The 23319-nt window shown below is 45.8% G+C and overlaps 1 protein-coding gene and 1 pseudogene across 1 annotated transcript; one reads left to right on the forward strand and one right to left on the reverse strand.

Moving 5' to 3' along the window:
• Nucleotides 1–4241: 4241 nt before the first annotated feature.
• Nucleotides 4242–6012, reverse strand: LOC144108625 (uncharacterized). The gene is made up of 3 exons (XM_077641815.1): nt 5964–6012; nt 5346–5420; nt 4242–4330 (listed from the first exon to the last, which is right to left on the reverse strand). Exons 1-3 carry the CDS (start codon nt 6010–6012, stop codon nt 4242–4244), a joined length of 213 nt encoding a protein of 70 aa, XP_077497941.1.
• Nucleotides 6013–8947: 2935 nt separating this feature from the next.
• LOC144108626 (uncharacterized) lies at nt 8948–12610 on the forward strand (annotated as a pseudogene).
• The last annotated feature ends 10709 nt before the right edge of the window (nt 12611–23319 follow it).

The following is a 23319-nucleotide window of genomic DNA, read 5'->3' on the forward strand; positions in this document are numbered from 1 at the left end:
CATCAATTCATACAGGCAAAAACTCTACGAAAGCACTGCTGTGTTTAAAACCCCAGGAGAAGCAGCTGGCGCTGAGGTGTCTTTTGTGCACGAACTAGAAACTGCCGTTGCGGAGTACGCAGTGAATAGAAGTATGACAGGAGAACAGCTCAGGTCACGGCCAATTTTGGTTAAAATAGAAGGAAATGGCTGTGTTGTCAGCAAACGAACAAGCTGGACAACTCTCTCTTTTCTCCTGATTGACAGCAGCCGGAGGCTGCAGAGGCATACATTTCATCGCCTGCTCGCAGTCGTTGATGTTTATGAAAACTATTTTCAGATTAGAGAAAGCCGGAAGGATTTGATTGATGAAGTGAACAGTGTTGTGAAAAGGGGCAGTGTCAGCTTGGAGAGACAGGAAGTTCCCGTAATAGTCTGGCTGGGCTCAGATCTAAAATTCTTGCTCGTGGTCTAAGGAATGCAGTCAGCGTCTTCTAGGCACCCATGTCCTTTCTGTCGTACAAATTTAAAGGAACGAAGCAGAGCTGGGGCGAACACAGAGGAGTTTAATAAGCCGCCTCTTCTGCGCACTCTAAAAAACATGAGAGAAGACGGCCTTGCTGAAGAACATGGAGTGAAAGTAGTTCCCCTATTAAACAATGAACCTGTTTTTGTGAGTCCAGACATTTTACATATGCGCATTAGAGTCGTGAATCGCCTTGTTGATGGACTGATTGTTGAAGCAATGGACAAAGACAACCGCGATAATGTTACGAACATAAACACCAAGGGCATTCACGCAGAAGCGATTGTGCAGGCAATTAACAGCTGTGGTATAAAATTTGAACTGTGGCAGGATGAATGAAAAGGAAGAATTTCACCCGTATTCAAGGAGACTCCTGCGAGCCCCTGCTCGAAATGCTTCCATAGAGGCTCACTGAAAAACTGAGCCCGGAAACAGAAAACAAAATCATATCACATTGGAAAATGCTTAGTCGCATTATTGATCATTTTGAACACGACCGGCGAAAGCATCGAGCAAGAAACGACCAAATTTCATAAAACGTACTTAGAACTTGGAGAACTAGGGCATAAGTGTTACGGGGCTGAGAGAATGACGCCATATATGTATATTCTTGCCTGTCATGCATAAAAGAAGCATAAAGAATTCAAGTGTTTGGGGTGGTTTTCCAGCGAAGGCATCGAGAAAAAGATTGATATTCTGAAACATTTGCATCATGCAAAATCCAATAAATGGAATGCTGCCGCCGATGCGCTGAAGCTGGCAAAACGCCTTGAGAATAGTGCACACGTAACAACAAGTCGCGCATACAAAAAACACGATCGTTCATACTGGGTTGAGGGTATGACTGAAGAGAGTCGCACAAATAGGGCTCGAAGCGCTCCTGAAATGGAGCGCGAGGATACACCTCTCGCTTGCATCGAGAATATGGACGCGGTTGAACTGCGGACCGAATTGAAAGCCGCTGCCATTTCAACAAAAGTAAAATTAGTTCCCAAACTGCGTGAAATGCTTCGCAAAGAAAGAGAAAAGCGATGTGTTCAGCAGCCGTCTTGACTTCAATTAGCAAGAAGTTCTCTTGCCTGTTCGCGATGTTCCACAAGTCTGTATGCCTCAGTTTTTATCATTTCTAACTTTTTAAGGAAATAATCCCTAAAAAATTTTGTACAGCAGTATGTGCACACTTGAAGCTTGTAACGGTTTACAATTTCTCTTCACTCAGTGCTAAATCTCGCAGTCTCGCTTGTACGACTAAGCGACAGTGAAATGCTTTGTTTTTGCTTAAAGTTACTTATATGTGTAGTAATTGTTCTTCATTCTTCGCCATATTTGTGATAATCTGTCTCGATGTGCAATATTTACACGCTGTATGTGTACTGATGCATGATATGTTTATACTTTTTGTATCGTGTCACGCTGTGTTGTTTCGTGTTTTCTTATTTCATGAAAATTAGGCCACATGTGTTTTATAATTACTGCAGTGCACGTTGAAATGCCATCGCAGTGCACATCTGGCTGCCCATGTTCCCTCCTAAACGGCGCGGTTCATGTGGCTGACCTCATTGTAGCGCGGATATTGCACCTCTCTTTGCCTCACAACCAGCCTAGTGATGTGTGGCGGTTGCAAGTGGTACACGTTTATTTAAAATTGTAAAGTTTTGTCATACTTAATATTTACTACCGACACTTTCACAAGCTGGTTTCGTGCATAAGTGTATTGTGTTTCTAGCAAACGGTCTAAATGTATCATTTAGACCTTTTCTGCACCATGATGTGATGCGATAATAAATGTATTCTGTCATGTCAAGTAAAGTGCCGTTTTGAATTTTTGTACTAGTTTTTGTAGCGATTATTACGGTAGCAATTCGAGCCTTCAGCGCGGCGGCACCGTGGTGGTGGCGGCACCGCCACCCTGTGGCTGCGCCGCCACCCTGTCACGTGGTTGGTCACGTGGTGCGGAGCAACTGTCGGCGGCGTGGCGCTACAGTGGATGATCACGTGGTTAGTCACGTGGTTGGTCACGTGACCAAGTTCCACTCGGCCAGCTGTAGCTATCGCGTCACTCCAGGTTTTGCCAAAGCTAAACCACCGCCAATTTTTTTTCTTGCAACTTGCACAAAAAGGACAGGAACAAATAATTGAGCAAAACACTCAACAGGTTAGGAAATTTGGTAGGCTGTAGAGCCACGTCTAAGGTGCTGCTGCTTGTGTAGGAAACATGAATATGTGCCATACCCATTGCTGCATTTAATTTTCGCTATTTTCAATTTCTCTCCACAACCTAATGTGGCCTCCTTTTGGAGATTCTCATTTGCGACCATGTTCTATCTGCGGCCGCCTCGGTATTCACAGTTAACAGCAGAGGGGGCCGCATTCCCGGGGGTATTCAGCGTCGGTCGTAATCCAGTCACGTCACCATGCTGGTCAGTAACGCCATGTAGATGCGGGAGTCAGGGTACGTTAGTAAATTTCAGCTTTAACATAAGGGATGTGTCTCAACTTGGATCAGCTAAAACTTAGATCAGTTGCGAAAAACAACAGAAGGAACGAAGTGGTTCGGGCTGGACACATTCCTGCCATTATATGATCTCTAATCGTCTTTGAAACATTCGTCAGGCCTTGCTTTCAAATACGTGACAAGGTGTGCTTGGCGCATCATAGCCCCAGCAATCGCTGAGCGAGTTCTTACAACATGAAAAAGCAATGCTTGCTTTCCGATCCCTCATAGTTATGTCACACCCAAAAATAATTGTGGAACCTCCTTCATCGCGCTTTTCCATGAGCCGTGTAATATTTCCATGCGTTTTGGTTTATGGTTTGTCGTCCCAAATCGACTCTGGCTATGCACACACACGCACACGCAGAAAAAGGCAGTGAACTGGGGCGACAGACTCAGTCAAAAAAAAAAAAAAACATTGGGAATATCAATTGGAACCAGTTGGTTTTTGGACACCATTGGAACCAATTGGACTAGAAACCAACTGGAACCAGTTGGAATCAATTGGACTAGAAACCATTTGGAACCAGTTGTTCAATGGTTTCTAAAAATAAACTGGTTCCAATTGGCGAGCAGACCAACTGGTTCCAATTGGTATCGAATGCCAATTGGTTCCAATGGCGTTCGAAAATCAACAGGTCTGTTTGTTTTACTGTGACCAGTTTTGAAAGCAATTAGGTCCCATTGGAGCTATCATTATGGCGTATACAAAATGCAGCCAGGCACTCCAATCGGTTCTTGTGTGAATCTGCAAGAACGTGCAGTGGTGTGAAGTGAACATGCACTACTTAAAGGAATACAAAGAGAGCAACAGTGTTATAAATTTTATTGAGAAGAATATAACATGCTGCAGCTCACTCATTGGCCTCGTTCTGAGACCTCTAAAAGAGAAATATAAGTTTTTACATATATTCCATTAATAAATTGGCTCCGAGATTTAACAAGGGATTCTCAATCATTTATGAGATATAAAACTACGGCAGTTATACGCCATCCTTGCATGTATGTATGCTATAAAAAAAATTTAATGTAAAAGTTATGAGAAGATGCCATATAAAAAGAGCTGTTTCCACACCAATGCACACACCAATTCGATTAGCACAGGCATCAATAGTTTTAGCACAGAAAGGGCAATGGCTATTCGTAGCTAGCGACCGTCACAGAACAAACAACGAATAGACAATAGAAAAATACCAAAAGGTATGTGCAAAATGCATACAGCTGCAACTCTGCAAAAACTCGTCATACATACCGCTTGGCAGTCTTCTCAATATCAGAAATTTTCTCGCATATGAACTGGTTGAATGACTTCAGAGCGTTTTCAAGATGACCTTCAGGAAAGCGCTGAGCACGCAGGCGCTCTCTGTAACAATCAATGAACCGAAAACAATGAAAATAGGTTTTAAGTCTCAATGCACACACCACACCACCATCCACAAATATTTGTAACTTGTAATATCAATCAGTACTTGGATATTTCCATTTCATAACAAGATATGCCTACAGGTCTGGTCATTATGAATGCAAATATAAGAAACCAACTACACTGTCACACGGAAATAGTATCAGCAGAATATTCGTAACCTACAGTAGCACACTGGCTATGAAAGAAACCATAGAGGGCTCCAGATTATTCTGGGCAGCCTGAGGTTCTCTCACATGTACTGATATCCCTAGCATAACATTTCACCTACATCGAAAGGCAGTTGCTTTCAAAGAGGGTTCCAAAGAACCCAGAAGTTTTGCAAACTGCTTTTTGGTGTTCCCCCGCGTACCTTCATTCATGCATGCGTCATCTGCCACTTTTTTTATCCTTTATTTTTGCCATATAATGGTAGTGCATTTTGATATACGCTCGTCTATTGTATAGATAGTTACTATTAATTGAACTCTGGCATTTTTAGAGCATCTGTACACTCACAAGCCCTTTATACACCCATGTTAGGCAGGAACGACTGCAGGTGCATGAGGTGCCTTAGCATTGTTTTGCAAGTCGTTAGCGTTTCCACAGGTTCAAAAGATTGAGAACCTCTGCACTTGGGTACAGCTGATCAGTACACCCAAGTGCTTAAACTGTTGAGCCACTTTGGTGGTTGGTCTCAGCGAAGAGCGGTACTGAACGTTGCAAAGCTTACTTAAAACCGCCACTGCTTGATACTTTCTGCATGCATAGCTAGAACTGGTATAATCTGTACTGTGCAGGGGCACTGAAACCTTTTTCAGCGAAAACCAAGCCAAACAGTAGGAAGATATACACCCTGTTTAACAGCTTAATGCTGCAATCCTGCGTTCCCAATTCAAAGTGTTAGTGACTGCTTTTATGTGTTAAATCGCTGTTGGCTGTACCTTTCAGTACGGCCACCTTCCATGGAGTCAGCGGTTCCTTTCTTTGGCGGCCAGGGTGACGGGGGCAATGTTTCCCTGGGAACATATTGCAAAATTTAACATTTATGCATGACAAAAGCGCCTAGTATATAAATAATGAATGCAAAGAAGCTTGATACCTTCAAGAGACTTGGACAGTAGGACTGCAGGGTCCCATACTGCCCCAAGGAGGTCTTTAACGAAAAGTAAATCTTTTGTGCGGCCTCCTATTGTTTTTCATGTGGTCCGCTTTATCAGAAGTCCATTTCCAAGATCAATCTGAAGAAAACCAAGAAGTAAAAAATGACTGCATCATTCATACACAGAAGCAAGATGAAGAAAAAAAGCAAAAATTTGTAGATTCTCAGTGGTACCTTGCCCTTTGTGGACTGCGATCTCGCCTTACTGCAGGCGTACAAAAAATAATAATGCTAGTTTATGGGACACACTAATAAAACCTTATGGGGAAGAGCTTGATATGGCCAACACTAACCATCTTGCTGCACTGATATTTTTATGCGATGATGTATACAGCTCGTTCCATTTTCGCGCCACAGTTGCCGTGAGCTAGTATCGCTCCAAACGGATCGCGAAAAATACCAGCCGCTCCATGGGCGGTGGCCTTGTGCAGCTGCTGGCGCTCGTTCATGCTGAAAGAAGCGGGGTTTATTTCTGCATGCAGAACTCTATTGCACCAAAACCCTTAAAAGCTTAGCTTAATGAGGAGAAGGCGCTAACATGTCTACTCTTAATGCGAATTAAGCTTAAGCGTCCTACTAATTTTTTTCCCTTCACAAAGAAACAGCAATTACAGAGACATGCACTAATCTTAACAATGAGACATCACATAGGCAAGACATCAGAAATGCCATTTTTTTACCCTAACTTAATGTCAAACTGCAAAGCGAACCAGTAAAATGAAATATATAGGAACCTACTTGCCCTTTGTGACAAGGTATGATATTGGCAGTGCAAGACAAAACACAATAAGAAAAGCAGAATAATTTAAATGCTTTTGCTCGTTGCCAAATGGTGCTGAAATGTAAAATTCATGTTCGCAATTGCAGCAAACTGTAAATCTAGAAAGTGTGTCTTGTCAGGAAGCTAAGAATATTAAGGCTGCCAAGTGAGGTATTAGCTGAAGTCCCCATACCTTATCCGATAAGGGATCTTCTTCCTGGGCAACTGAGTGGTCCAAGCTACTCGGCGGCGGGGAAGCAGGGCTTTTTAATCATGCTTGACCAGCACCAGAAGTGCTTGAAGTGGAGTGCTGTTGTGGCCTTGGCTGCGTTACGAATTCTTTCGGGTAGACTGGAGCTGTAGAGAGGTGAAAAATATGTGCAACAGACGCAGCAGCTTATTAAAGGAGTATAGACACCTAAATATTGAATTCATTTTTTTGTAATAATGCATAAGGCATTATTATAAATGAATTACGATGTGGAATTCTCCTACGACCGCTACATAATTATGCTGTTTCAGTTTCAACAGCTATGCCTGACTGTGACATCAAAATGTGGTTATAGGTCCCGTGAGACATGAAAAAACTACAATATAATCGCTGCTTCTACATTTGTTGTCATTCCAGTTCTTGAGGAAGGCTGGCTTCCGCACTGTAGTGAAATAAGATGATGAGGCAGTGATTATATTCCAGTGTTTCCATGCCTCACATGACATATAACAACACTTTGATTCACAGCCATCGTTCAGCTGTTCACACTTAAACCAAAACAGCCCGACAGAAAAATTCGATTCTAAATTATTTAGTGGTTGTAGGCGAGTACAACGTCGCGATTGATGCAGAGCAGTGTATTCCGCATCACTGTAGATAACAAAACATGCCACCAAAATCAGATGTCTATACTGCTTTAACAAGAAAGGTTAAAGAAAGGTTCAGAATAGGTGCCAAATTGGCTCAGAAACGCATGAAAAAAATTCACAAAAGGAGCAAAATGTGACAGCAACAAAGATTTCTGTACTGCAAGAGCTTTACTGGTATGCATTGCTGCCCTAAACAGGACAGGTAAATCGATATGTTTACTCACACTGCTTTCACTTCGCTAATTCTTTATTAAGATCGCATTGCATTTTGCATGCATAATTTCAGCAAAAATATTAAAGCTTCGGTTTCATATGCAACATCTCACAGATGATGTGGGTACGTCTTTTTATAGCAGGTTCTCTGCCTATGTCAAGTTTTTTGCTGAAAGAAGCAGCTGTTTTCTTGAACAAAACAATCCTACTTGAAAAGGGTGTTTGAGAAGTTCTTCCATTCGAAGTAATGCAATAAATTTACTCCTGCAAATATAAGTAATCAGTGACATACCTTCAACATCTTTCATCTTTATAATCGTTTCTTGAAGGCCCTCATTCAGTGTCGATAACTTGACTATTCTTTCTTCCTGTTTTTCTATGGCTCTTTTCAGGCTTGCTATCATTTCCTCCTTTTTTTTTTCAATTCCTTCTCTGCCCTTTCAAGTTTTCCTTGCATTTTTTCCGTCTCCTCACTTCTTGCTCCTTGATTTTTCTCTTTTCTTCTTTTCGATCATTTCAAAGAGGTCATTTTTTGGCATTGTCCTCTTTTTTTTTCCTTTCGTTCTCCGTCTGTAAACAAAGTCAACTGCTTTCTACATATCTGGTATGTTTTAACAAAGAGTGTGATCGTCATACTACTACACTGAGCACTGTACGTACCTCATTAGGCTCGTCCTCGCTTGTGCTGGAAACAAAGCTTTTCTGCACACGCAGCCGGCCACTTTCTAGGTAGCTTGGATTTCCTTTTCAGAATCTGGAAATAATTACCAAGGATTTTTAAACAATACACTGCCATTGTTTAATTTATTACATCTGCACTATAATTCCATATCAAAGAAACATGCTTGCGGAACACTAAGCTATGTACTTCCAAACTGCTACCAAGAAAAACTATGACAAACATTTAACATGTAAATAAAATAAAAAATATCAAGCACAAAGTTTCTGAACACATTAAGCCCTAGAATGTTACCACCAAAATTAAGTGCTAAAAATTGATTTAAAAAAATAAGCTGTAAAAGCGCTAGCTTGAAGCAAGAACATCTGGTATACATATATGCACGTATACCATAATAATTAAGAACAAGTGCTCTCATACATACTTCTCTGCAGCTTCTCCAATTTAAGAGTATTATAAAGTATGCTGCAGTTGTGGAATTCTTGCATCATATATATCTGACAATTTCTTTCCCGATATTACTGCCTCTGGAACTTATTGCATATTTTACGAATCCGCATGGTTCGAATCATTTTCATGCTCATGGCTGCACTAGAATTTTTTCTACACGTGTTATGTCGACTGAGGGCTTAAAAAGAATCCAGAATTTCACATAGCAAGTCAAATAATTAAGGCGAATAACAGGAGATAAGGGTTACATATCAGGGCTAGCTAGTAATATGATCAGTCGTAAGATTCGCGCATCACAGTGCGCGCGGTGCCGCTCTTCAGCACAATGCCCAGTAGAACGCACATGCGCACTCATTTCCCGGTATTACATGGACCCAGTTTTGTACTCACCTCCAAGAACTAGGATTCTTGAAGCGTAATAATGGCTCTCGTCATCGGCGTCCGTCCATTTCACAAAGTACGTTCGCGCTGAAAAGTCGTTTTTTTTTGCGGGATGAAAACCCCTCACATTGGTGACAGGAACAATAGCGAAGCTGTTGTTGTCCTTGTACCGTACGTACGCGTAATCAGGCATATTGCAAAAATGCAGGACGACCAAGACAACCACGATTCAAAACGCGAACACGGTGTTTAGCTGGCCTTCACGTGGTTCAGCGGTTCAGTTGGAAGTGTGACAGCGCTGCTGGGCCTACTGGCTAATGGCTCCCTGATGGAGGCTTGTTTTGGATTTTCAGCACAGTCGTGTGCATGCAAAAATAATTGGCTTCCTAAACACAAAATTGTATTAAAACATTTTTCTCTCTAGCTACAAAAGCATGCAAGGTAGATACCATTGTGGTTGATATCTGCTTGTAGAATACGTATCTCTCGATGCTCATTGTGGCCTATTACCAGAAGCGACAACAAAGACGGCTACCGCATTTTCTTTCTCATTTGGCGCCACCACATTTGGGTTCAGCCACAGATCTGTTTGCACCGCTGTTATAAATTTCCTTATAGAATCTCACCGACTGCCTTGCTAAGTGTTCCAAACTTTTCTTTTCTATCAATTATTACATTTTGACTGAATCATTATTATTTAATCCCTCTCTTTATTATTATTCTTATTACTTTGAAATCAAAATTCTCATCCCTTTTCTGTTCATGACGAAGAATTCACCGGTGTTGCGCTCCCGCGTGCTTTTCCTTTTTTATTAACTGTGTTCAGGTGAATAGCCACCCGATTCTTGGCCGATCCCCCAGTGTAGGTATGTGCCATCTTTTGATAGGCTAACAACAACATCCTCCGTGGGATCTTGCCGCTTGCATCGGTTGCAAGTGATTCACAATTAAGGAGGGGAAAATCACCTGTGGGGTTGCAAACGCCATCGATTCCAATGGAACATTCTAAAAAGCGAGTGCGAGGACCCTATAAGACTTATTTACACCAAAGTTCGCAACAATGCTTGCCAATGACTACGGCCCTGCGATAGCAGAGATGTGACCCCGAATGCGCCGGCGCTGTAAGTGACATTCCGAGCTGCATATGTGCTGCGCTCAACTTGCGTAGTTTCTCTAACCGAAAAAAAAACGGAAAAAACTGTTACATGTGGGGGAGGTTGAAAAAAAGCAGTTTAATTGCCCAAAATGCAAGAAGTGGTGGTCAGTGTCTGAGGCACCTTTTTTTGTCATGTTAGACGTTGTTCCTCAGCTGCAAAAAGTCTGAGCAGGATGCGAGTTCCTTGATCTCACGCAGCCTCTGCCGTGCACTGATGAGCTGTCTGACATTTGTGATGGAGCTATGTACCGTGACTTTCTTGCTGCTACCTGTGATGCTGGCCATAGGATCAGCTTTACACTAAATGCTGACTGTACTCCTCTATTTAAATCAAGCAATACTTCAATTTGGCCTATTCAGCTGATCGTAAATGAGGTTCCTGCAGCAGAAAGAATGAAGAAACTCATCTTGGCTGCTCTATGATTTTGCAAGGATAAGCCGTGCATGGAAATGCTTCAAAATATTTTTGTGCAAGATATGAACAGTCTTTCCACGAACGGCTTTTTACTTAACTACAAAGGTCATGCAGAAGTGTTTCATGCTTTCTGCATTTGCTGTTCAGTTGACGCTGTGGCAAGAGCACCAATGCAGGGAGTAACCCAGTTCAATGGTTATTTCGGTTGTAACTGGTGTCTCCAAAGAGGCGAGAGAGTTGGAAAGGCAACGAAATATCCAGTTGTTAATGAGTGCCCAGATCGGACAGAGGAGCAGATGATCAATGACATGGAGGCTGCCGTTCAAAATAAGCCTGTAAATGGAGTAAAAAGTGTTTCCCCACTCATCAACCTGCCACATTTTCATATAGTCTGGAGCTTTGTTCCTGACTATATGCATTGTGTTTTGTTAGGGGTGGGGAAACAGTTTTTAGAGTTATGGCTTCAGCCCTCAGCTCATGCATATTATATAGGCTCAGAGCAAGAACTCGATAAAAAGATTCAGTCAGTAGCACCTCCAAAAGAAGTGAGAAGGTTTCCAAGGCCAACACGTGAAAGAAAGAGGTGGAAGGCTAAAGAATGGAAAAATTGGATTCTTTTTTATAGTTTTACCAGTTCTTGAAGGCATATTGGAAAAAAATACTTAGACCACTGGGCACATCTTGTAGAGGCTATACAAATCTTGGTGCAAGAAAAAATTTCCTCCTCAGACCTAAACGTTGCTGAAGTATACCTAGTGACCTTCCATGGTTATGCACAACATTTGTATGGTAAGGAGTGCATGACCTTTAATGTGCACCAACTCCTTCGCCTGACAAAAAGTGTGCGCCATTGGGGGCCACTGTGGGCTCATTCAGCCTTCCCATTTGAGCCTGGTGATGGGACCTTAAAGCAAGCAGTCAAAGCTGGCAATGGCATTCCACAACAAGTATGCAGAGTCCTGCAAGTGGATGGCTTGGTTAACAAGTTCAGTGAGGCAACAACTTCTATTAGAGTTGCATCCTATAGTGCCACTCTAGGTTCGGGCTCCAGGACACTAAATAGTGTTGCTATTCCCGGTGAGGCACGATTCTTTGGGAAGGGCACACCATTCTTGCAGCCGCCGTGTTAAATAAGAAACATCCATATGCTGACGGAAAGTGCTGTGCAGTATGCAAGAATGTATAGAAATGGCTGCATTTTTACCAGCTCAAATTATGCTGTGGGAAGGAGAACTAATAATTCAGTTGTTCTTCATTCAAATGGATCATATGGCATCCTTAGGAATATTCTCTGTTGTGGGGAAAGCACATTTGCTGTCATTCAGCTGCTGAAGTGCCTGCCTGAAAAGTTCGGTGCATTAATTTCGCGTCATGTGCTAAGAGTTGTAAGGCATGAAAGTGTGCTGACATTGTTGCGGATCACACAGATTGAAAAAACGTGTGTGTTCGTTGACCTGGGTAGTACATTTGTTTCAGCAGTTCTGAGGTCTTTGAATCTCTAAGTGGGGTAGCACTTGATTTTAACTTTTGTGTGTACTTTTTAATGATTGGTTGGTTGGTTCATTATGTTTATTGTCCGAAAGCAACTCAGGCATAAGAGATGCCTAGTAGGGGGCTCTGGAAGTGCAGATATTGAGACCACCGGGGATTTTTTAACGTGCACTGACATCGCACAGAACACGGGCCTCTAGTATTTCGCCTTCAACGAAACGTAACTACCGCGGCCGCGATCAAACCAGCGTTTTTCTGGTCAGCAGCCGAGCACCATTACCACTGAGCCACCGCGGCGGGTCAAGAGAGCCGGCATTCGGGTGGTCCTAGGTAGCCTCCCTCAAGGATTGATAGAGTCCAATGCTCCTCAGTGATTCCACTAGAACCAGCGTATTCAGCATAGCATGGCCGATGGGATGTCAGACATTAATATACATGAATCACCACATGCCTTTTGTCTGTGCTTGTCAAATAATCACAATTCTATTTTTTTTCTTACTTCAGGTTTCCGTGATGCAACAATACCTGTAACATCAGAGTTAACAGTATTGAGGTCACACAAGACACGCAGAGTGTAATACAATCACAGTTTTGTCTGATTCCATTGTTCTTTAATGTTTGAGAACACTCTTGCAGGCTAGTTGCTAAATATTTTCTGAAAAACAGTCTCCGTGATGTCAGTATTGGAAAAATTAAAAATCATGGTGTTTACTGTTCCAAAGCGACTCTGGCCCTGAGATACTGTAGTGGAGTTAGGGCTCTTGTTTTTGTGTAGATTTCTTGTGAACTCAATTGTAGAGAATAGCCGGTGTTTCACGCATTTTATTCTTTGCCAGTCCACCTCTGCCCATTGTGTTACACGGACCTAGAAAGGGGCTCTCAGTAAAGTTGCGATCCACCTGGGATGTTAAAAGGCACCGCTTTATAATTATCCTCCAGCAAGAATTATTTTAATGTGTTTTGTGGAAGCTGAGTTACATATAGACAAAATTTGAACTTCTATGTCTTCGTGCCTTTCCCTCTACTCTCGCATGCCAAAACGACAGTGCTCCTCCACCGGCCCCACCCACTCTTCCCTGCCCCTACCTCCGCCGGCTGTGACACACACATAGTGGCCGCGATGGCGCTTGACGTCTGAAAGAATTTGGCGCTGGGAACCAATGATAACCCCCGGCTGCTGACGCCACTTGCACCATGTGACATCGTATGCCAGGTTCTCGCGCGAAAGCCTGGCACCGCGTTTCACCGCGAGGTGCAAAGGCGGGAATTTTTAAAAGTGTATCGTAAATTTCCCGTTCGCTTTTGAGGTCTTGTACTCGGCATGGTCGCTTGGTGGCCTGTACTCTACATAGTGTAAGCATTTTAAAGCCAAGCTCAAACACCCCTTTCTGTGGCCCGTTAAAGGACTTCCCCATTCACATTCAGTTACCTGGTTCTATGCAAGTTGCAACCACCTTATCCTTACAAACTGCTAATCTTATTGGTTGACCTCCCTGCCACTGGCTGCCACCGTTGACTTGCCTTAGTTTTGGTCCATGGTTTATGGGGTTTTAACGTCCTACTTCCCCATTCACTTTCAGTTACCTGGTTCTATCCCAGTAGCAACCACCTTATCCTTACAAACTGCTAATCTTATTGGTTGACCTCCCTGCCATTGGCTGCCACAGTTGACTTGTCTTAGTTTTGGTTCATGGTTTAGGGGGTTTAACGTCCCAAAGCGACTCACCTAGGCTATGAGGGACGCCATAGTGAAGGGCTCCAGAAAGTTCGACCGCCTGGGGTTCTTTAATGTTCACTGACGTTGCACAGCACACGGGCCTCTAGAATTTCGCCCCATAGAAACTCGACCGCCACAGCCGGGATCGAACCAGCGTCTTTCGGGTCAGCATCCGAGCGAGTTGCCTTGGTTTTGTGTCCCAAAGCAGCTGAGTGTGAGAGGTGCTGTAGTGGAGGGGTTGCGGTTGGATTTAAGCCACATGTGGATGTTTACTGTGTGCTGACATCGCACAGCACACGGGTGCATTGTCTTTCAGCTCCATCGAAATAGTCGGGACTGAACACTCATACTCTGGTCAATAGTCGAGCGTCTTAACCACTGAGCTGCCAACTATTTCACGTGAAATCCACTCGGCAGATGCAGTTGTATTACTGTATCAGATGAGTTGCTCTGCATGGCCATTTACATAGCTCCATCACAGTTCTAAAATGAAATTATTTCTCATTTTGTGCACTTATACATGTTGTATTGTGCTATGTACGGTTTAAATTTCCTTGGACGGATGCAGTACTAGAAGTAAACTGCGAATATTCGACCTCCTGGGGTGTTTTAGAGTGCCCTCACAATGCACAGAGCTCAGATCGATTGTATTTGGTCTCCATCAAACCGTTTGACTGTCGCGGCTGGGAATGAAATAAGAATGAGGAAGCTCATCTTGGCTGCTCTATGGCTTGGTAAGGATACGCCATGCATCCAGGTGCCTAGTCACTGAGCTACCATGGCAGTCTCTTTGCATTTCTGCTTTGGATTGTGTAATGACCACTCCCTTCAGTGCATGCATTATAGGAGTTGACACTGACATTCTTGACCAGATTTCAAGCGCTAGTCTCATTTTTGTACATACTTTTTTTGCTTGTATTATAATGCTTCATTTTTCTTGTGCCATCTTATTGTTGCACATTTTCAAATAAATTATGTGCTTGCATTGGCTATTTTGTTTTCGGTGTCATTAAAACTTTTATACACAAACTGATTTTCATATGCTTTTGTGAAAATTTCAAGCAGGTAAGCATATTCTGAAAAGTTAAATAAGAACATTTTTACAACACTCTCATCTGGCATAGCTCCCTGATCACTTTCCCCGAACTGATCAATAATATCATCCACATAGAGGCGACCCCGCTATTGAGCAAGGTGACACCATTTAAAATCTTGTAAACTGAAATCTGCAAAACCAATTGGAATCAACGAAACCATTTGGGATTGAAGGAACCAGTTGTATTCTCCATTGGAGGTTGCAAAACCATTTGGGATTGTGGGAACCAATTGGAATGCCCAGTTGGGATTTGTAGACCAATAGGTTTACCCAATTGGTCTGACCAATTGGGTGACTACATCCCAATTGGTTCCAGCTGGAACCCATTGGCAGACCAACTGATTCCATTTGGTCCCAACTGGAACCATTTGGTCCCAACTGGAACCATTTGGAATTCTCAATTGGTCTCAATGGTTTTTTCTGACTGGGGAAAGTCACGTGAATGCAGGTACAATTACTACACAAGCGCATCCCGAAAATGGTTATACGTTTAAATGCTATTATTCAATCATTTGTACGCAGAGCAAGCTATCACCATAATTCTGTATAAGTGCAGGAAACACATGCTGTGTGTAAGCAGTCTTGGTAACAGGACCAGCATTAAAGCACCATTCGTATGTAGAAGGCGGCATATTTTCTTTTATTGCGAAGGCATAGCAGCTTATACGGCGGAAAATAAGGCGTTGTTGTCTACCTCAGAGGTTTGAAAAAACCACGTGACCTAATCAGAAAAAATAAAAATTAAGTTTCGTAAATAAAATTCCTCCCGAAGTGGGTTCCGAACAAAGGGAGGTGGTTATGGCGTGATGTCAGTGCACTGCTGCTGCTGCTGTTGCTGATAGGAAGAAAGAAAAGAAAAATGCACAGGCCTGCCTACTGGCTCAAGCCGAGCCACGCTCGCTGCCGCGTGCCAAAAGGAGGAGAGTTAAAGGATAGAGAGGAGAGCAAAGATAGAAAAGGCGCGCGCGCAAATAGGCCCGTAGGCCCCGGGCCGATCCCGGAGGTAGTGCAATGCCAGACCGAGCCGTGCCTGAGTGCTTCAAGCACTCTGCCATATTTCAAGAATAAGTTTAATATCTTGGACCCGAGGACCCGCAGCAGATAATAAAGCAGGCATCAGGAAGCAGGTATGGGGTTGTCAGTGCACGTTAAAGATCCTCAGGTGGTCGAAATTATTCCGGAGCCCTCCACTACGGCACCTCTTTCTTCTTTTTTTTACTCCCTCCTTTTTCCTTTCTCTTACGACACGGTTCAGGTGTCAGCCGATATGAGAGACAGATATTGCGCCATTTCCTTTCTCCAACAACCAATTTTCAACTTTCATTTTCAAGATTAGTTTTTAAAATTGGTTTTGAAGAAAGGAAATGGCGCAGTAACTGTCTCACATATATCGGTGGACACCCGAACCGCGCCGTAAGAGGTTTGACCTCTGGCTCACTTGAAGGTCAAAACCGCAAGCACAGCGAAATCGTTACGAGGTAGCATAGTGAAGCTTTCGCTTCAAAATTGAAAGAAAAGAATGTTGCCGGCAGTGGAAATTGCTATCTAATATCTTAAGCACCCGAGCTGCAGCCGGCGGAGGTGAAAGGGAAAGGATAGCGACGAGAAGTATAAAGGGGAGCGATAGCAAGAAAGCACAGGGGCTCGAGCTGGGTTTGGGTATCGTCATCTTCATCAACTTCCATTCGGGCGGCGTGAACATATCAGCTTTGCTGGCCTTTGCATTAGAGCAGCACGCCATCGCCGCAGCCGAACACCACGCGCGCAATCTTTCGCATTCACAGCTCGTCAATAGACTTAATTACTGTACCTAATTTTTTCCCCGTTGCGAAAAAACTTGACAATTATGGTGAGTCACGTTATTCGCAGATATGAAATGCACCAAATTAGCCGCATATCCTGCCGTATGTATCCGGTCACCATACATCAGCCAGTACTATACCGACTCATAACACTGCAGCCCCTTTCGGAAAAAATAAAAACAATAAAGTGTAAACAAATCCGCAACACAAGGTTCTTACTGATGCTTATACGGCCGCTAGTTCTGTTCAGTCGTCCAATCATCAGGTTTTCTGCAAAGCAAAAACCTTTACCATGGAGACGCGGACCGTCCCACGGGGAGAAGTTGGGTGCAGCGCTAAAAAATTCTATTCCCCGCATTATGCTCTAGACTCATTGAGTGATGAGCAGGGTCTTGGCACAATTTGCCTTTCACCCTTCCTATTTGACAGCAGCGGGGAGGGTGAATTGTACTTGCAAGGCAGTGACTTAAGCACAATCCCCTTATCCCGACAGCACCAAAGGGTTGGTGTACGCAGGAAAGGGTTCCGGCTTAACCTGCCAATAGATGTCTACAATTTTGACCCCAAACCGGTTTGGCCGCAATGGAGAAGGAGTTTGCGCTATGCAGAAAGCGGACATTCAGAGTTTTGAAAAGGGTCCGTAGCACATTGCAACATCTGTACTGCTATAGTACATAGGCAGTCTTTTCTGTGGGTCTTAAGAGGTTCGTGCTATAACTGGGATTTAAACTCATGACACGTGTTTCTGGTTAGCCGTTGTGACAATGCCCCTGTTGCTTCTGAGACCATTTCTGAAGTGCACAAATTAGCTCACACAGAAAAAAATGATCGAAAAATAATTTCGTAAATATAAAAAAAATAATCGTGCTATGTAGGACGTTACTAAACGAAAATAGCGACCGTTGAACTATGCGTTGAGGCTACCTTAGCTTCCTGCTACTGACAGTAATTGTTTGCCGTGGCTGTCTAACTTCTCAAATTCCATTATTTGTTCAGTTCACTCTCCACCTAACGGCTGTCCAGGCTGTTAAGTGTTCGTGATGCAGCTTATTTCGTCCTGTAGACGTGCATTTACCTCATTCTTCACAGTTTAGACAACTTACGGATGATGTTGTTAATGAGATCAACTGTTGGGCTTTTAGGGCCCCACTGTGATTATCGTAGCAACAAGCTTGTCTTCATCAGCCGCGTTTGGCAATCTCATTCTCCTGAAAAAGTTATGTACGGATTCTGGAACGTTTAGACATATCTTGTGTGATGTGCATATATACGTGCAGTAGTTTCTGACAGATGACACTTCAAAGTCGGACAAAGACGGCGCGTGTACGCCGCGTTAAACCCACCCCACCTTTTTTCTTTCTTGCACCCCAGTGAAGGAACAGACTAGGGGAGCCGCACAGTCAGCCCACCTTGAACACGCTGGGTGAAAATACAAAAAAAGAAAAAACGCAATGGGAGAAGCTTACTAGCGTATCTCTCTCAAACCAGGGAGGAAAATTGTAAGAGAAGGAGGAGGAGCTCAAATTCAAGCGGCACAGGGTGGCGGCTTTGTGAACTAGGGGTGGATGAACCAGAATCCTGGCCATGAGTGGCAGATCTTCACCTTCGTAGCTCATTCGGGGGCCTGTGACAGGGTTGCGGATTAGAACGAGGAATCCACGGAGCACATTACGTTGCCGGCAAGCCCCCAGTGGCACATTTTCACCTCTGTAGCACATCTGAGGGCCTGTTCCAGGGTTGCGGACAAGAGCTAGAAATACACGGAGCATATTACGTTGCCGACAAGCCCGCATTGGCAGATCTACACCTTTGTAGCGCATCCGAGGGTTTGTGCTAGGGTTGCGGACAAGAGCGAGGATTACACGGAGCACATTACGTTGCCGACAAGCCCGCATTGGAAGATCTTCACATTTGTAGCGTATCCCAGGGCCTGTGCTAGGGTTGCGGACAAGAACGAGGAATACACGGGGCACATTACGTTGCCGACAAGCCCGCATTGGCAGATCTTCACATTTGTAGCGTATCCCAGGGCCTGTGCTAGGGTTGCGGACAAGAAAGAGGAATACACGGAGCACATTACGTTGCCGACAAGCCCCCAGTGGCAGATCTTCACATTTGTCGCGTATACCAGGGCCTGTGCTAGGGTTGCGGACAAGAACGAGGAATACACGGAGCACATTACGTTGCCGACAAGCCCGCATTGGCAGATCTTCACATTTGTAGCGTATCCCAGGGCCTGTGCTAGGGTTGCGGACAAGAACGAGGAATACACGGAGCACATTACGTTACCGACAAGCCCCCAGTGGCAGATCTTAACATTTGTAGCGTATCCCAGGGCCTGTGCTAGGGCTGCGGACAAGAACGAGGAATACACGGAGCACATTACGTTGCCGACAAGCCCCCAGTGGCAGATCTTCACATTTGTAGCGTATCCCAGGGCCTGTGCTAGGGTTGCGGACAAGAACGAGGAATACACGGAGCACATTACGTTGCCGACCATCCCCCAGTGGCACATATTCACCTTTGTAGCGCATCTCAGGGCCTGTTCCTGGGTTGCGGAAAAGAGCCAGGAATACACGGAGCACATTACGTTGCCGACAAGCCCGCATTGGCAGATATTCACCTCTCTAGCGCATCCGAGGGCCTGTGCTAGGGTTGTTGACAACAACGAGGAATACACGGAGCACATTACGTTGCCGACAAGCCCCCAGTGGCAGATCTTCACATTTGTAGCGCATCCAAGGGCCTGTGCTAGGGTTGCGGACAAGAACGAGGAATACACGGAGCACATAACGTTGCCGACAAGCCCCCAGTGGCAGATCTTCACCTTTGTAGCGCATCCGAGGGCCTGTGCTAGGGTTGCGGACAAGAGCGAGGAATACACGGAGCACATTACGTTGCTGACAAGCCCGCAATGGCAGATCTTCTCCTTTCTAGCGCATCCGAGGGCCTGTGCTAGGTTTGCCGACAAGAACGAAGAATACACGGAGCACATTACGTTGCCGACAAGCCCGCAGTGGCATATCTTCACATTTCTAGCGCATCCAAGGGCCTGTGCTAGAGTTACGGACAAGAGCGAGGAATACACGGAGCACATTACGCTGCCGACAAGCCCGCATTGGCAGATCTTCACCTTTGTAGGAGGGCTTGTGCTAGGGTTGCGGACAAGAGCGAGGAATACACGGAGCACATTACGTTGCCGACAAGCCCACATTGTCAGGTCTTCACCCTTGTAGCCCATCCGAGGGCCTGTGCTAGGGTTGCGGACAAGAACAAGGAATACATGGAGCACATTACGTTGCCGACAAGCCCCCAGTGGCACATATTCACCTTTGTAGCGCGTCTCAGGGCCTGTGCCAGGGTTGCGGAAAAGAGCCAGGAATACACGGAGCACATTACGTTGCCGACAAGCCCACATTGGCAGATATTCACCTTTGTAGGAGGGCCTGTGATAGGGTTGCGGACAAGAGCGAGGAATACACGGAGCACATTACGTTGCCGACAATCCCCCAGCGGCACATATTCACCTTTGTAGCGCATCTCAGGGCCTGTTCCTGGGTTGCGGAAAAGAGCCAGGAATACACGGAGCACATTACGTTGCCGACAAGCCCACATTGGCAGATATTCACCTTTGTAGCGCATCCGAGGGCCTGTGCTGGGGTTGCCTGACAAGAACGAGGAATACACGGAGCACATTACGTTGCCGACAAGCCCCCAGTGGCACATCTTCACCTTTGTAGCGCATCCGAGGGCCTGTGCTAGGGTGGCGGACAAGAGCGAGGAATACACGGGGCACATTGCGTTGCCGACAAGCCCGCATTGGCAGATCTTCACCCTTGTAGCGCATCCGAGGGCCTGTGCTAAGGTTGCGGACAAGAACAAGGAATACATGGAGCACATTACGTTGCCGACAAGCCCGCATTAGCACACCTTCACCTTTGTAGCGCATCCGAGGACCTGTGCTAGATTTGCGGACAAGAACGATACATACACGAAGCACATTACGTTGCCGACAAGCCCGCATTGGCAGATCATCACCTTTGTAGGAGGGCCTGTGCTAGGGTTGCGGGCAAGAGCGAGGAATACACGGAGCACAATACGTTGCCGACAAGCCCCCATTGGCACATGTTCACCTTTGGAGCGCATCCGAGGGCCTGTGCTAGGGTTGCGGACAAGAACGAGGAATACACGGATCAAATTACGTTGCCGACAAGCCCGCATTGGCAGATATTCAAATTTGTAGCGTATCCGAGGGCCTGTGCTGGGGTTGCCTGACAAGAACGAGGAATGCACGGAGCACATTATGTTGACGACAAGACCCCAGTGGCACATCTTCACCTTTGTAGCGCATATGAGGGCCTGTGCTAGGGTTGCGCACAAGAGCGAGGAATACACGGAGCACATTACGTTGCCGACAAGCCCCCAGTGGCACATCTTCACATTTGTAGCGCATCCAAGGGCCTGTGCTAGGGTTGCGGACAAGAACGAGGAATACACGGAGCACATAACGTTGCCGACAAGCCCCCAGTGGCAGATCTTCACCTTTGTAGCGCATCCGAGGGCCTGTGCTAGGGTTGCGGACAAGAGCGAGGAATACACGGAGCACATTACGTTGCTGACAAGCCCGCAATGGCAGATCTTCTCCTTTCTAGCGCATCCGAGGGCCTGTGCTAGGTTTGCCGACAAGAACGAAGAATACACGGAGCACATTACGTTGCCGACAAGCCCGCAGTGGCATATCTTCACATTTCTAGCGCATCCAAGGGCCTGTGCTAGAGTTACGGACAAGAGCGAGGAATACACGGAGCACATTACGCTGCCGACAAGCCCGCATTGGCAGATCTTCACCTTTGTAGGAGGGCTTGTGCTAGGGTTGCGGACAAGAGCGAGGAATACACGGAGCACATTACGTTGCCGACAAGCCCACATTGTCAGGTCTTCACCCTTGTAGCCCATCCGAGGGCCTGTGCTAGGGTTGCGGACAAGAACAAGGAATACACGGAGCACATTACGTTGCCGACAAGCCCCCAGTGGCACATATTCACCTTTGTAGCGCGTCTCAGGGCCTGTGCCAGGGTTGCGGAAAAGAGCCAGGAATACACGGAGCACATTACGTTGCCGACAAGCCCACATTGGCAGATATTCACCTTTGTAGGAGGGCCTGTGATAGGGTTGCGGACAAGAGCGAGGAAGACACGGAGCACATTACGTTGCCGACAAGCCCCCAGTGGTACATATTCACCCTTGTAGCGCATCCGAAGGCCTGTGCTAGGGTTGCGGACGAGAACAAGGAATACACGGAGCACATTACGTTGCCGACAATCCCCCAGTGGCACATATTCACCTTTGTAGCGCATCTCAGGGCCTGTTCCTGGGTTGCGGAAAAGAGCCAGGAATACACGGAGCACATTACGTTGCCGACAAGCCCACATTGGCAGATATTCACCTTTGTAGCGCATCCGAGGGCCTGTGCTGGGGTTGCCTGACAAGAACGAGGAATACACGGAGCACATTACGTTGCCGACAAGCCCCCAGTGGCACATCTTCACCTTTGTAGCGCATCCGAGGGCCTGTGCTAGGGTGGCGGACAAGAGCGAGGAATACACGGGGCACATTACGTTGCCGACAAGCCCGCATTGGCAGATCTTCACCCTTGTAGCGCATCCGAGGGCCTGTGCTAAGGTTGCGGAAAAGAACAAGGAATACATGGAGCACATTACGTTGCCGACAAGCCCGCATGAGCACACCTTCACCTTTGTAGCGCATCCGAGGACCTGTGCTAGATTTTCGGACAAGAACGATACATACACGAAGCACATAACGTTGCCGACAAGCCCGCATTGGCAGATCTTCACCTTTGTAGGAGGGCCTGTGCTAGGGTTGCGGGCAAGAGCGAGGAATACACGGAGCACAATACGTTGCCGACAAGCCCCCATTGGCACATGTTCACCTTTGGAGCGCATCCGAGGGCCTGTGCTAGGGTTGCGGACAAGAACGAGGAATACACGGATCAAATTACGTTGCCGACAAGCCCGCATTGGCAGATATTCAAATTTGTAGCGCATCCGAGGGCCTGTGCTGGGGTTGCCTGACAAGAACGAGGAATACACGGAGCACATTATGTTGACGACAAGACCCCAGTGGCACATCTTCACCTTTGTAGCGCATATGAGGGCCTGTGCTAGGGTTGCGCACAAGAGCGAGGAATACACGGAGCACATTACGTTGCCGACAAGCCCCCAGTGGCACATCTTCACATTTGTAGCGCATCCAAGGGCCTGTGCTAGGGTTGCGGACAAGAACGAGGAATACAAGGAGCACATAACGTTGCCGACAAGCCCCCAGTGGCAGATCTTCACCTTTGTAGCGCATCCGAGGGCCTGTGCTAGGGTTGCGGACAAGAGCGAGGAATACACGGAGCACATTACGTTGCTGACAAGCCCGCAATGGCAGATCTTCTCCTTTCTAGCGCATCCGAGGGCCTGTGCTAGGTTTGCCGACAAGAACGAAGAATATACGGAGCACATTACGTTGCCGACAAGCCCGCAGTGGCATATCTTCACATTTCTAGCGCATCCAAGGGCCTGTGCTAGAGTTACGGACAAGAACGAGGAATACACGGAGCACATTACGCTGCCGACAAGCCCGCATTGGCAGATCTTCACCTTTGTAGGAGGGCTTGTGCTAGTGTTGCGGACGAGAGCGAGGAATACACGGAGCACATTACGTTGCCGA

This window comes from Amblyomma americanum, chromosome 10 (assembly GCF_052857255.1).
Source record: "Amblyomma americanum isolate KBUSLIRL-KWMA chromosome 10, ASM5285725v1, whole genome shotgun sequence".
NCBI classification, from domain to species: domain Eukaryota; kingdom Metazoa; phylum Arthropoda; class Arachnida; order Ixodida; family Ixodidae; genus Amblyomma; species Amblyomma americanum.

What these genes read in the sequence shown, in the direction of transcription:
- LOC144108625 (XM_077641815.1), bottom strand. Translation starts at nt 6,012, where the DNA reads ATGAACGAGCGCCAGCAGCTGCACAAGGCCACCGCCCATGGAGCGGCT. An exon ending in CACCGCCCATGGAGCGGCTG is followed by an intron (nt 5,421 to 5,963) that starts GTATTTTTCGCG and finishes ATATGTTCCCAG; the next exon opens with GGAAACATTGCCCCCGTCAC. An exon ending in GAAGGTGGCCGTACTGAAAG is followed by an intron (nt 4,331 to 5,345) that starts GTACAGCCAACA and finishes GCTTTCCTGAAG; the next exon opens with GTCATCTTGAAAACGCTCTG.